The following is a 14,387-nucleotide window of genomic DNA, read 5'->3' as shown; positions in this document are numbered from 1 at the left end:
GTTGGTCTGTACCCCTTGCGGGGACTTTGTATTTTATAGTAAGGCCAGCCGCACCAAGCTGTGAAAGGAGCAAATTTTCCACGTGTTATAGACATGGCGGGAGGTTGAAATCTCCAAAAATAATTTTCGTTGGTGAGGTGGTGAAGAATCCAGTTGGTCACCTCTTGCATTGTTTCTGGTGTAGGAGTGGAGTAAATGACACCGACTTCAATGGAAATAGAACTCATTTTCAGCAATGCGTAGAGCACCTCGTAATCATCTGAGTTACTGGAGATGCTGTTCTCAAGGATGAGGGTGGCTTGATTGTAGAAAAGTGACGTTCCTCCTCCCCTCCTTTTATTTCTGGATGTGAGTACAGAGCCATAGCCACTTGGAGTCGTAGCTGCAATGTAATGCTCACTGGGTTCTAGCCAGGTCTCGGTGAGGCAAAGCATATCAAACTCTTTCGATAACAAAATTTTGTCCATGGTTTCAATTTTTTTTCCTTACACTGCGGATGTTCTGATACAGTAGCGCGACCATGGATTCTTCTAATTGTCCGGCTCTCGCCGATTGGTTCTTTCGAGGACGGGCTGTTTCCCTTAATGTGATCCTGGTAGTGATAGGTGTCTTAGTTTGGTGGATTATGTTTTGAGGTAGTATTTCCAGAGGCCCTACAGGGAGGCAACTCGGGTTGGAAGGTAGTAGTTGAGCGTATACTGAAGCATCTACCATTTGGAAGCATTTATCTCTCCTGTGGCGATAGGCGAATCAGCTGTCTTTGTTTCTGGGGGCCCATGCGATTCCCAGCGTGTCATTATGGCGTGTTGCTCTCCTGTAAAACGGCCTATGATGGTTCCTACTGGCCTACAGATAGACTTTTGACGTTGTGATACCGTTCGGAGTCGCATTCGAGCTTGAAAGAGGCATAGCTCCGGTGCTTGGCTGGGAGTTGTTCCCCTGCGACATCAAGTTGCCACTCAACTCTCAAGGCTCTCACTATTTGATCAGTTGTGGTCTGAGGGAAAAGTCGAGAGACGTATATGCTGCTTTTCGCCTTTCCCCCGTAGTGCTTACTGCTTGGAGCTGTGAGATGGTGGATGTTCTTATAGCATAAGATCGGCTTGCTCTTCGTCTGGGCGGGGAGCTCTGTTTTGACTACTTAATTTCTGCCGAATGCATTCCAGTTTTCGACTGAGTCGCCGCGATCTGGGCCCAGGTCGTAGGCTGGTACTGCAAGGTTGAACTGTTGATTGGCATATTGAGGGTTTTGTCAGATTTCTTGGACTGAGGTCCTGTGGGTTGGGCAGATGGTATATTCCGCTTGGGTTGATCAATGGATGAGTTGTGGGGCGGCTGTAAGGGCATCTTTCTGAGCTTCATGAGTATGCTGCATGCTTGGTGTTTTGGTTAGATTCGATTGACTAGACTTAGGCTTTGTTTCAGTGGGGATTTCCTTTCCTTCTAACTGGCGATCTTCATGATCGGAAAGGTTTGAAGAGGAAACTTGAATGCTAGTCGGGTACACAGATTTATATTGTGACCATTTTCTAGGTATGTCCATTGAGGAATGAAGTGTAAGCCGTTCGGGGCAGCTGTTGCTGCTCTGAGAGGGATGGGAGGCGGTTATCAGACAGTACAATTCCTTCATTTTATCCATCATAACCTCAAAAAACATCAGGCATACTGCATGATAAAAAAGATGGGGAAAGGTTGACCGGAACTGAGCTCTGGAGACTAAACACCACTTCAAGCCTCCAATAAGAAAAGTGATGTTATTGCACCTGTTGATGGAAGTCATTTACCACCTAGTACTGCCTGGTAACACAGAGGGGCGGCATTCCTCCATGTGGTGTGGGCGCCACACCTCAACTTCTGCTTATGTTGGTTCACACCTGAGTGGTCACCCACAGTGTGCTTGCGCATGGGGGTTATTTCCAGGATTAAATAAATAAATAAATCTTTATTTGTCCTACCAAATTTAAAATACAGGTGTACATTGGTAAGTGACAAATTCCCTTCACGGCAGAAAATGCCAGGGGATTACAATAAAATGTGAATAAAAGAATGTTTCAAATATACAAGAAAGGTTAAATATACACGAAAAGATGACATTTAAACTATATTACTCCACTACATTTCTGTCTAGAGTCCTGGCAATTGTAATACAAAAGTTCATCTTAACATCACATCCACTGATCAATTTGTGCGAGATATACATTATTCAATTGCGTACACACAGTTCTTAACGGAAATTCACACAACTACTATACAACAACAGTAGCCTCAGCGAGCCACACTGCGGTTTGTTTCCTGTATTTCGGATCTTCTATGAACCTTAGTAAGTCAATTCCGATATGTGTTAGGCACTGGCGGGTATAAACCTGTCGGCCATCTTCAGTCTGTTGGTCTTCATTCTCAAGGATTTTGTGCCTCTTAATGCAGATGGCGGGATGTGCCACTCACAAAGCTGCCAGAAGCATGGTGATGATATCGTGCCAGTGATCATTTTGATTGTAGTTATTAATGGTTTCCAGGCAATTATGTCTGGTAAACACTGCAGTTTAAGTTGTTCAGAGAGCTGAGTGGTCCTTAACTGTTGAGGGAGATGGTGCTTATGGTTTGCCCACTTCAGCAGCCAGAATTCACTCGCATATATTCTCCTAATCTGAGTAGGGGTGGCTGACGCCCACAGTTCGGTGCCATACAAAATGGCCGAATACACTGTGGTTCTTAAATATCGTGCGGTTGTTGCAGTCTGCTTCACGTGCAAGAGGTGCTGTTTTGTTGCCCAACGTAAGTAGTTCATTTTCTTTACAATCAGGTCAATATGAGACTTGAACGTAAGTTTCGTATCAAATGTTACTCCCAGATCTCTATGCGTCTCAACAACTGGGATAGGTTTGCCATTAAGTTTCGGGTGTACGAGCGTAGGCGATTTTTTGAGCGAGTACACCATGATTACAGTCTTCTGCGGATTTAGGGCCAAGCCAAATTTGTCTAGGTACACGAATAAGTTCAGAAGCTTATAATTTATCTGCTCACACAATGCCCTATTGTTCATGGACGGTTGGATGGGTGTTAGGATCTTAATATCGTCTGCATAAGTGCATACATCATCCCTACCGTTTCAGAACGGGATCATCATGGCGGTAAAGAGGAGACCAGATAAAACTCCACCCTGTGGAACTCCTGCATGGAGTTGGCGTTGGAGGATCTGACTATCTGTGCGGTAATAAATGGACCGACAAGTAAGTAGGGCCTGTAGGAACTTCAGCAAATTTCCTTTTATTTGGAAGGCGTGTTGGAGCAGATGAAGTAAGGCATGTACATCCAAACTATCGAAGGCTGCTTTTATATCGGCATAAATTATTGCAATTTCCTTTCTGGCTTGGAAAGCATTTAGTATCGCGGCTTGAACTGTGAGGAGGTTAGTTATTGTTGATCTTGCAGTTATTGAATAATGAATTTGTTGAGGCTGCCCAGCCAGTATCTGATTCGACAACTTTGGCAAGAGAGCTTTCTCCAGTCCTTTTAACAGGGTAGATGCAGTAGATATTGACCTATAGCGCTCCACAAGGTTAGGCTTTGTAATTTTCGGCATTGGAATTACAGCGTACTTATCCAGTTCTCAGGGAAAACTCGGCAAGCAAGGATAGAGCTATAAACTGCTTGGAGTGGTTCAATTAGGTAAGGGCTGAGACACTTTACCATGAAGTGGGGGACTCCATCTCTCCAGCTGTGTTAGTTGGCCTGAGGGAGTTAATACTCTGTATTAGTGCTTCTTTAGTGATAAAAACAGACTCCATCTCATTTGTCAACTAATTGATCCCACTCAAACTCCCTGACTTGAGGCTCATGATATCTGCTGGAGAATCTGCTGATGTGGTCCATCCACGCTTCTTTGTCCAGCCCCTGATTTGTGTCACTTTTATGTGTGCAACGAGGTAGCTTTCCCCTGTCAAGTATGTCTTTCATGTAGCGATTGATTGCTCTAGATTTTTCCCTATTAAATATTGCTCTGGCCCTCGAGTAGTTAATTCTATTTTGTGTGTCATTAGACAGTTTCCATTTTCTGTGCAGAGTTTGCTGTAGTTTAAACAATGCAGTTAAGCTAGAGTTCCACCAGGTTTTAGATTTTGATGACATCCTTACTACTTTGGAAGCCCCAAATTCTGTAATAGAATTTATCCAACTGGTTAAGAGAGTTGTTGCAAATAAGGCATCACATTTGAGTAGACATTCCCACGGGATACAGCTGGCAGCAAATAAGCATTTATTTGGGTCCAGAAAGGCTGGCGAAGTGACAAGCTGGCTCTTAATTTTTTCCTTGACATATGAGCATTGCAATTGGGCTATGATTGGATGGAAAGAACATTTGGGGGGGGGGGGGCACATCAATTATACATTTACCAGAAGACAGAATTAGGTCAAGTCTATTTTCACCTCTTGTAGGTTGGTTATTGATAAGAAAGATGGAGCATGGCTGTAGTTTATTTAACACTGGTGTCCAGTAGGTTATTGAGCTGTGGTGGAAGGTTGGAATCTCCACATACTATATGGGTGGCTGACACATGTAATTTGTTGAGAAGCCAGTCTACTACATTATTTATCATTTCTAGACTAGGGACAGGTGGAATTTAAACGTGATATATCTAAGAGTGCTGAATGTTTTAAAGTGACAAGTAATGCCTCATAAAACTCTGAATCTGAGTAGGCGACCGAGATTATTTCAAGTGCTATGTCACGTACAAACAGGGCTACTGCTCCACCCCTCGCTACAGCTCTGGATTTGAAGTAGGCATTGTATCCAGCAGCGTCAGCAGCGACTAGAGACTCGTGATGTGGCTGGAGCCAGGTCTCGGTAAGACAGATAACATCAGCAGACCGTGACAAGAGCATTTGTTCCAATGTGCCCAACTTGTTTCGTATGCTCCTAACATTCTGATAAAAAATCTTCCCTATGGATAATGGTTTTATCTGTGTCCTAGTAGGTCTTACTTTGTATCATGTGTCGGGTAGTGACTATTGTAGAAATTCGATTGACATCTGAATGGCCATCCGGTAGAGGTTCAGTATCCTGTGTAACTGACGGGGTTCATATATTCTGCGATGGTCTGGTTTCCTTTACTAACAGATTACTAACAGTCCCACCATCGTGAATGTGCAAGCAGAGGATTTGGCTGTGACAGACCGTCCGGACTTCGCCGAAATTGGGTCCACTTGACTTGGGTTGATCAATATCAGTTCCATCAGCGTTTTAGACTCCCAGGTAGCAAGTAGTACAGCTTGTCTGGCATATCTGAGAGAATGTCTGCGACAACCTCAAGGACCAAGATACTGGCATATTAAAAGTAAGGATGAAGTTTCTAGTGGGTACTAGATTCCCATCCCTACGTAAGAATATTCTCTTCACAGTTGTCACTCCTCGTGGTTTAAATTCAGAACAGATTTCTTCCTCTGACACTTCTATAAGATCCCATTCGGAGATCACGCCACGAGATGAATTTAGAATCGTATGGGGGGGGGGAGGTAACTGTAATCTGAATTCTTTCGATACATGAGGCTCGAAAAAGCTGTTCTAAGTGCTTTTCATTTTTAGTTTCTATTAAAATATCACCGAAACGTAGCCGTTTGACTAATATCGGTGACCTTGACAGCTCTGCCAGACCCTCTTGAATAAAGAAGGGTGACATATTCCCAATCGCCATTTCGGAAGTGGAGTGGATTACCAGGAAGTGTAGTGTTGGTCCTGGTGTTTCTTCTGTTCTGGATCAATTTGCTGATTGTATTAAGTTCATCTATATGATTTTTTGGTAGGGGCCGTATTGGGGGCCCCAGAAGAAAAGTTTAGTTCATTAAGAGTCATAGTAGTTTTTATTATGGTTCAGCGCTATGGGACGCCAACTACCCGGCAAGCAATAAACGCGCTCGAAATGAGACGCCAGAGCAACCCAAACACTATACCTGCACCTCTGCATGCCAGCCTGAATCCTGTCTTTCCGACCATGAGAGTAGGGCGTGGCATCGACACGGTTGACCGTTGCAGGCGAAATCACTAAGCGATGATCCTGGCCGAGCCACCCAGGACTACCCGTCGTATCGAAGCAGGGGCCAAAATGAGGTGTTGAAGCTGTTCTCTCCCCTCAACCACCAGGATCCCATTTCCGAATTTTAAATGGTCGCAGAGTACGGTAAACACGCCGGATTTCTAGAATGATGGCCTGGAAACTAGTCTGTGGGCGTTGAATCCCAGTGATGCTAATCTGGAAGCCCAGCAGCGTCACTGAGGGGTCCTCTCACCACGTACAGGTGCTCACTTCGAGGGAGGAACGAGTATATCCATGTAAAAGTGGTTGGAAGATATTCAGAAAAGCTCGTGATATGAAGCAGTTAAGATAATTTATTGGCAAGCCATGATTAAAATTTCAATTAAATCTGAATCTTTCTTGTATAACTCAAAGAAATAAAAGGAAAAAAAGATCTCGTGGGGTAAGGGAAGTGCTATGTCACGATGATCGTTGTCCATTACTAAATGGAACAGTATCTATGGAACTATATATGATTTAGAACAGTATCCCAGACAATTCACTTTTCTCTTCTTGGAATGTACATCATCAAAGTTCTCGGATTTTCTGGCTCATTTACCTTAAGTCTTTCATCATTAAGAAATATTGGGTATTATTAGTAATGTAAACTCACGAGTTTCATGCAACTCTGTCTCTTCACCCAGGTCATCAGATGTTCTCTTTTCTACTGGTATAATTCCACTCGGAATACCGCCCTTCGGATTAAAAGTAAAAAAAAAAAAAAACACTTTATGACAAGTAAAGGTTCTTTTTGTAGATAATAAATCTGTCATGAATCTTTACAATATTCTTGTGCTCCTACTCTCTATGCGAACTCAAATTCACTTAGTCTTTAAAATTGCTCCTTCGTACTTTTAGGGGTACGTATCACATTGAATCCTCACTCGCAGGTGATCATTCAGAAATGGTCTTGGCACCGAAATTCCAGTGGTCTCAGTTTCTTATTACACTTAGTATTGATAAAACAGCTGGAATAAAGAGGCCAATTCCACTCGAAACCAACACGGAAGAGGGCGGTAATATACAAATACAACTAGCCCCTTACACACTGCTATAAAGTCATCACGTGACTCGTTATATTGGAGTAAAATCTGAAAACGCCCATTTCTGTACTGAACTTCCATGCTTAAATTTCCTTCCTCCGATCTCAAATCCACCTTTTTTTCATTTAGCGGATGTTCTTCAGCTCTTTTTTTCTCTTCCCTCCGAATCGTTAAAAATTGCCTTCTGTTGCATGGCCGCCAGAGAATTAAATGGTGTCGAACTGTGGTACTGACTGGGCGACAATACGAGGCACAGAAAGATATCAATTGGAAGAAATCGAAGGAATATTTTTTATTCAAATCAAAATGGTTCTCCAACAGACTTCAAGTTCTTAACTTTCCTCGTTGGTTAAACTCTTTACGTCGCTTGACGTCTGGCGTCTATTATCGTGAAAGAAATCATGCACGAGGACAAAGTAAAGGCAACTGATATGTTATTAAATTGAGAAAAGGAAATATGAAAAAAATTTTAGTATTTCCACGTAGTCCCGTTGCTTCTCTAAACACTTCGCGCATCGATCCACCAGATGTCGTCTGACAAAAACGTTTTCAGTTGTTCTTGATAGAACGTGATATCCTCAGTGCGGTGTTGTTTGAGACCACAAGAACGCCACACGGGATGATCTGCAAGATTTCTTTTCTTATTTTCCTTGGTCGGATTACTGTTTCAAATCTTCTGATGTCAACGTTTTCTGAGATCGTGAAATTATTCTTACAGGGAAGAAATCCTTTATTCCACGCTCCACCTAAAAATCTCGTCCTTTATCTAAACCGTGGTTTTCCCATAAATGTGCTAAGGCTGTTCACGGTAAGAAAGTTGCATGTCTCAAATGGCTTGCATAAAAATCTTCTGCTTCCTTTTCTGCCTACACCAAAGCTCGCAACAATTGTAAAGCAGTTATTAATCAGTCCAAAATATATTTTGAACAGGCTAAAAGTAGAAAACTTGCTTCTTGCCCTAATGGCAGTCTAGCATTCTGGTCTGTTACCAAAGCTATTAGCTGTAACTCTTGCCCATCTCCACTCCCACCTTTGTTAAAACAATGGCTCTATTGCCACTTCAACTAAAGACAAAGACCTATTTTTCTACTATTTTTCTTTTTTGAACTATTTTTCTACCTCTTGTATTGATGATCTTTAAATCACCTCTTACCATTCCCCTATCAATGAATTGAATAGTATACACCATTAAATTCCATTAATAGGGATCCGTCAAAAGGATGTCAAACGAATTTTGAACAGCCTTGATATATTAATGACTTTCTTCCATAGTATAGTTTTACTAATGATAGCACATTGTATTCCACATTCCGGTTTGGGAAATCTTGTCCGGCACAAACAGTTTCAACTTCGGAATATCCGCTACCAATTCCTTAAATGCCGATCTCCAAGTAATTCTTCAGTTGGGCAAAGACAACTTAGTTGATTTCATCCTTCTAAAACTCATTTCTGTCTTATATCTCGCAAAAAGGATTTTTTTGGTCCTATGGTTATCTTCGATGACACGCCAATTTCTAGGCAAGATGACTTCTAATCTCTCTTGGCACAAGCACATTACAAATATTGCTTCCTCTGAATATATAAAACCCAGTTTACTTTTCTTCTCTTCTTGTATCTCAAATTCGCCTTACCATGAATTGTTTCCACAACTGGAGATGGTGCACCGAAAACCTCTCTGCGGCTTCTAAACTTAATCAAAAGGAGCGCAATCAAATTAATTGATGACCGTTAATCCCTTACGAAGTCTCTCCGCTCTCTGTCTCATGGACTTCCTGTTTCTGCTGCATGCCTTTTCGATAGATAGTTCCATGGGCACTGTTGTGAGTTGACTTCTCTCATTCCCTCTCTCTCCCAAACCAGTCGAAACACGTGTCGTAACCAGTCAACGTCCTTTTATTGTCCAACTTCAAACTCACAGAACCAATTTTTCTTCTTCCTCATTTATTTCTTCAACTTCCGTTTTCTGGAACAACCTCTCCTCACAGATTCATCCTGAAAATTACAATCTACAGAAATTCATGTCTAATCTCAACAAATATCTTCCTTTATCTTTTCAATCCTCAACCCAAGCACAGTACCAAGTAGTGTGGATTCTAATAACTTTCAGGTTTTGGATTACCTTCCGTGTTTTGAATTTTGTTTTTAAAAAGCTACTTGTCGGCTTCAACGTTAACTGTTTTTTTTTTTTTTTTTTTTTTTTTTCCCTCAGAGGGACAAAGGGTTGATGGGGCGAGGTCCAGACTGTAGGGAATCGCCCCATCACAATTCTTCTGGAACAATAATCCGTACGTTTTTTTTTTTTTTTTTTGTTTTTAATGTCAGCCTTAAAGTGATCAGCATTGGTTACTGTTGTTGCAGTTGAGTGCAAGCAATTGGGCACAAAGCTGTCTAACAACTTAGTACGTTTTATGACCTTGGGAACGTACTCTAACTCGGGTATTAATTTCACGCACAAATGGTCCTTCATTTTTGATTTACCCTCGTGTATATTTTCACGAACGATAAAGAATCCTTCGCCACGCAATTTTTAGAAGTTTTATTTCTTCCAACTGTGGTTTCGGTATCGATCGATAAACTCTCTTCGAATTTGTAGGAAAACAGTTTGTTGATCTGAAAGTGACACCCAAAATATGGCTCACTTCTACATCGTTTCGAGTTCAGTGGACTAAAATCAAGGTTGGACACCACTACGCAATAAAACCAGCTTGGACGAAGTACGTCTAAGAGAAGCTGCCCGTGCCATGCTCCTAGAAGGTGGCTCTCCTTCAATGCGGTGGAAGACGTTCCCTTCAGTTGCGCTGTTGCCACTCCTTATGATGTTTCTACCGGATGTCAGCTCGCTTCTTTTGTATTCGTGCTTGAGTAATTCGCATTCTTTTAATGAGGACTTATACCAACGCTGCTACAGCTCTGTCTAACGTATTAAATACAGTAAATATCTCCTATTTAGAGAAGCCCAATGGAAAACAATCATCCGGATACGACACCCCAACACAGGATATAATCAGAACCAGTCAGTGAGGTGTATTTTAACCGCAGATTAACGCTATTAAATACATTTTCTGATATTTTTTTTTTTCAATTGAACTGTACTCACCGAACCTTTTTACGTATTAAGAAAGAAAGCAAGAAAAAAGGAAAAAATACTTACGCTGTGACCCAAGCATGCCTTGTAACCTCCGATAGCTGAAATAAAAAAAGAAAACAACCGTCACTATTGTACAAATAACATCCACACAGAATTTTTAATACCCAAAAGCAAGCGTTAACTATTTGGTGGTTTTTTGTTTTTCAAGACTTCAGAGGAATTTTTAGACAACACTTAAACTAAACCTTTAGACTTAAATTAAACGCACGATTCAATTTAAGGTATGCGCTCAACGGCGAGGTTTTGAACTGCAGAAATAATTCGCGGCAAACCCTTGCCACGGTTTCCATCTTGTTTTTGGATCACCTATCCACCAATGAGACCACTGTAAAAGTAACAGCACGCACTTTAATTGATAAAGTAATATACTTCATACGAAGTAAAGTATATTTTGCTTTTACCTGAAGTAGTTCAGTATGGAGGAAACTCTTGGTGGAGGTCCTTCTTAATATCACGTTTGTTTGTCTGTACGTTTCTTATAGGGTTTTAGGAGCAACAGCAGTTTGAGTCACACAACGCCGTATACACCTTTGTAAATTGCTGTTTTCTGTGGTTAATTTGTTGGATGAAAAACCTGAGTTTCCGGGAGGTAAAACCATACTGGTCTTGCTTGAGACCGACTAACTCAGCCATGGTGAGAAAAAGGTTCACAATATGAGAACGGCAATAATGTTTTATAGCTTTCGTTGTGCGTGGTTTCTGCCCTAAATTTATGCTGAACCTTAATTATTTTGAATATTTGTGATTCCATTGTGAAGTTTATTTAAGCCTTTCCTCATTTTGCTTCATTTCATGCGGTTTTATTGAGATGATTTTCGCCGCCTACGAATATAATTCGGGTAGCGCCCGAAATTACGACCATTTCTTCATTCAGAATTAGTAAACATCGCCCTTTCTTCTCGAAAGTTCAGAATTTATTTATGTTAAATGTGAAAAGAAATGTTTTGCAGGCAACATACAAGGACCAAAATGTGACAAAAACAGTGCGAGTCCATGGACCCATCCTGTCAGATGTCAACAAACCTTGGCTAGTGGTATGAAAAGTGTTTTCGTGGTGCACATTGTACTGGTGCCCCTTGACATCAGTGGAGGACCATTTTGGATGTTAGAGTTTACCTGAAACTTGTTTCTGACCAGGCGAATCCATCCACGACTTCAGTGTATCCATCTGTGAATGGACTCTGCTAACAGAATGTCAAGAAACCAGAATACAGAATCTGGAAACCAGAAATATGAGATCAAATTCAGCCTACTGCTGTGGCCTTCACCAGATCTCAATCTAATTGGGATGTAGTGGAACGAGCTTTTGGAAGTAGGGATCTACTACCTCCCAAATTGCAACAATTGTAGGAAGTAATTGAGTCACGGACCAGCATCCCTGTGTGACGCTTCCAACAACTCATTGAGTCCGTGCCAAGGCTCATCTGAAGGCTTGGGGAACCTACTTGAGGTGTTCCTAATAAAGTGGCTACTGAGTATATAAACACATTTACAGTAACTTGAAGCAATAGTTGCTCTTCGGCGTCATCGCCCAATAGTGGGGCTAAAACATCTGGAATCAGGAAATGTGACAGCCGAGTATTTCAGTTTGAAGATTCGTTCTACACGACTGGAAAGCAGCGTGCGGCACTAAATATTAAATATGGAATCGCACACTCAAATGCACACTTTATTCGAATTCATTTTGCGCAACACTTTTATTTTTTTGTTACTTAAATGGGGCAACGTGGCAGTAAAAGGTGGCTGGAACTGAAAGTAAAATATCATTACGTCCTAAGCTGAAAAATACTTTTATATCGTTTAGGGAATAGGATAAAAGGAACATCCCCATATTTTTATTTTATTGATAGCAAAGTCACCATTAACAGTGCATTTGAGTGCAGAACAATGAACACAGTTGATAACTGTTATAAAAACAGAAATCCAACAGTAAAATAAACTATTAAAATCATAAATAGAAAAGAAGGGTGCAGTAATTTAATTACTGGTAAAAGAAACAACAGAAATAAAAGAAAAAAAAGAAAAACACTACATTTAAAAAATAATAATAATAAATAAAAACAAACCACATAGGATTAAAGAGTTCTAATCACTTTGCAGCGCAAGAGATGAGGCATTCTTGTGGGCAGAGTTCATCAGAGACTGAGAGGTGTCATTTGCTGATCTGATAATTCCGTTTAGTGACTGAACTTCGTAAAGTCCGCGGTGGCAGAGTCAAGGCGAAACAGCGTGAGATTCCCGACTTGTCTACGAGGAAGTTGATTTTGCTTAAGACATCAGTTGCTTCGTACGTTCCAGTCAGTCATAGCGTGGGTTTGTAATGGAAGACTTGTTTGACCAATTTGATTGAACACTATGATGCAGTGACAAAGGAACTGGATGCAAGAAATAATTTTGATATCATTAACAGTAGCATTAGCAGTGGCAAATGATGCAAGAAAGCAAGCTTATTCAGCATAAGCCGAAAAAAATAAAAATAAATAAAAATAACCAGCACCTCCCATTTCACCTCTCCATTACCTCCAATAGTTGTCTAGTGCATCCTCGAATTTACTTAAGCTATCAACGTCCACAACAACTTCATCATCATCATATCAACTTAAAGCGTTAATGAGCAAACGCTCATCAATGCAACTCATTAATTTAACGCAACAAGTAAACATTTTATTAGACCTCTTAGCCCTCCCACCAACTGAAATTCAGATTTTTTATGTAGATGTTACCGCCCCTACCACGTTGAGATGGGTTTTCTACTATCTAACATTACAAAAAATTTTAATCACACACGCCTCTGTCTCAATTGTTTCTTTAAATATAACAAAGCATTTAAAATATACATTATACACACCACCTCACTATACAATATTTACAAATTATTTAAATTCTTAATATACAATAAAACTTTGCATACGCTATATACATCGCTTTATATGGAATTCTATTTAAAATACACAATAAAAATTTTACACACATTTAAAATATAAAAATATTTACATTCTCAATATAAATATTTTTCTCAACAAACTCTACATACGCTACATACAGTACATCTATTTAGATTTATAAATGAATAAATACTTTAAAAGATCAAAGATTTCGTATTCTAAAACCTCAAATATGAAATTTATAATAGCTAAATACATATCCTGCTCCTCAAAGAGCCTCTGCAGCTCGATGAACTCTCCAACTTTCCTTTTAAATACTCTTCCAAGCTCTTCGTACGAGGAACAACTGAATATAATATAGTCCCTGCCTACTATTTCTTCACATCTACAATTCACGCGTTAACTAATCATAATTGCTGTAAGGTCCAGTTACAACCATACTCTTACATAGACCCAATGCTGGCCAATTCTTATTCCTCTCCATTGTATTCACTTGAGGGGTATCCATAGTGAACGTTATTATTCCCACTGTTGAATTATTCAATCGTTCTTGCCATATTTTTCTATTATTCTCATTTCAAATCTTTTCTTCTCTTGCTTTACAATGTGCGTACCATAATTCTTAGTTTTTATAGGACATGCCCTTACTCCATAAATCTCAATAGACTCATTTCTTTCTTTAAATACAGGAACTTACCATACATCAGGAACTTACCATAATTAATAAATTAATTGGCTGCTTCCCAGACATTACCTGTAAAGCCTCGCTAGATACAGTTCGGGAAGTTCTGTTTATAGCAAGAAGCGCCATTTTCTATGGGTGCTTTCAAATGTCTTCTTACAAACACGTGATTAATAGCATTACCCCATGCTCCGCAGGAAAGATTTTTCTAATTTGTCCATATGTTTTCTTAGCTTTTTCTCTATTTAGCATGGGGTACAAAACTTAAGCTTTTATCCAACATAATTCCCAGATATTTCACCTGGGTACTATAGCCAACAGAGCCCTCTCACTCTTATGGTGCCTATTTACACCTATTAAGGAAGCATGTTGTATTAAGGGCAAGTTGCTACAATGGATAAAATGATTGAGTGGTAAAAGAAAGAGGGTGGTAATCAATGGACGCTGCTCTCCATGGACCAATATTACTAGCGGAGCCAGGGTTCGGTGCTGGGCCCACTTTTGTTTTGTATATTTATCAATGATATTGATGAAGGTATATCAGGGTTGTCGTCGATATTT

The 14,387-nt window shown here is 40.3% G+C and overlaps 1 protein-coding gene across 2 annotated transcripts in view; it reads right to left on the bottom strand.

Moving 5' to 3' along the window:
• Positions 1–14,387, bottom strand: part of LOC150080023 (serine/threonine-protein kinase BRSK2-like) — a 364,636-nt gene that overhangs the window by 105,539 nt on the left and 244,710 nt on the right. For both annotated transcript variants that reach the window (XM_090383817.1, XM_090383818.1), the window contains exon 8: positions 10,263–10,297. In XM_090383817.1, the coding sequence (XP_090239943.1) occupies positions 10,263–10,297 (35 nt within the window). The remainder of the gene's footprint in view (positions 1–10,262; positions 10,298–14,387) is intronic.

This window comes from Mastigoproctus giganteus, chromosome 10, assembly GCF_048544385.1.
Source record: "Mastigoproctus giganteus isolate SK-2022 chromosome 10, ASM4854438v1, whole genome shotgun sequence".
NCBI classification, from domain to species: Eukaryota; Metazoa; Arthropoda; class Arachnida; order Uropygi; family Thelyphonidae; genus Mastigoproctus; species Mastigoproctus giganteus.
This window is presented reverse-complemented; position numbering and strand designations above follow the sequence as displayed.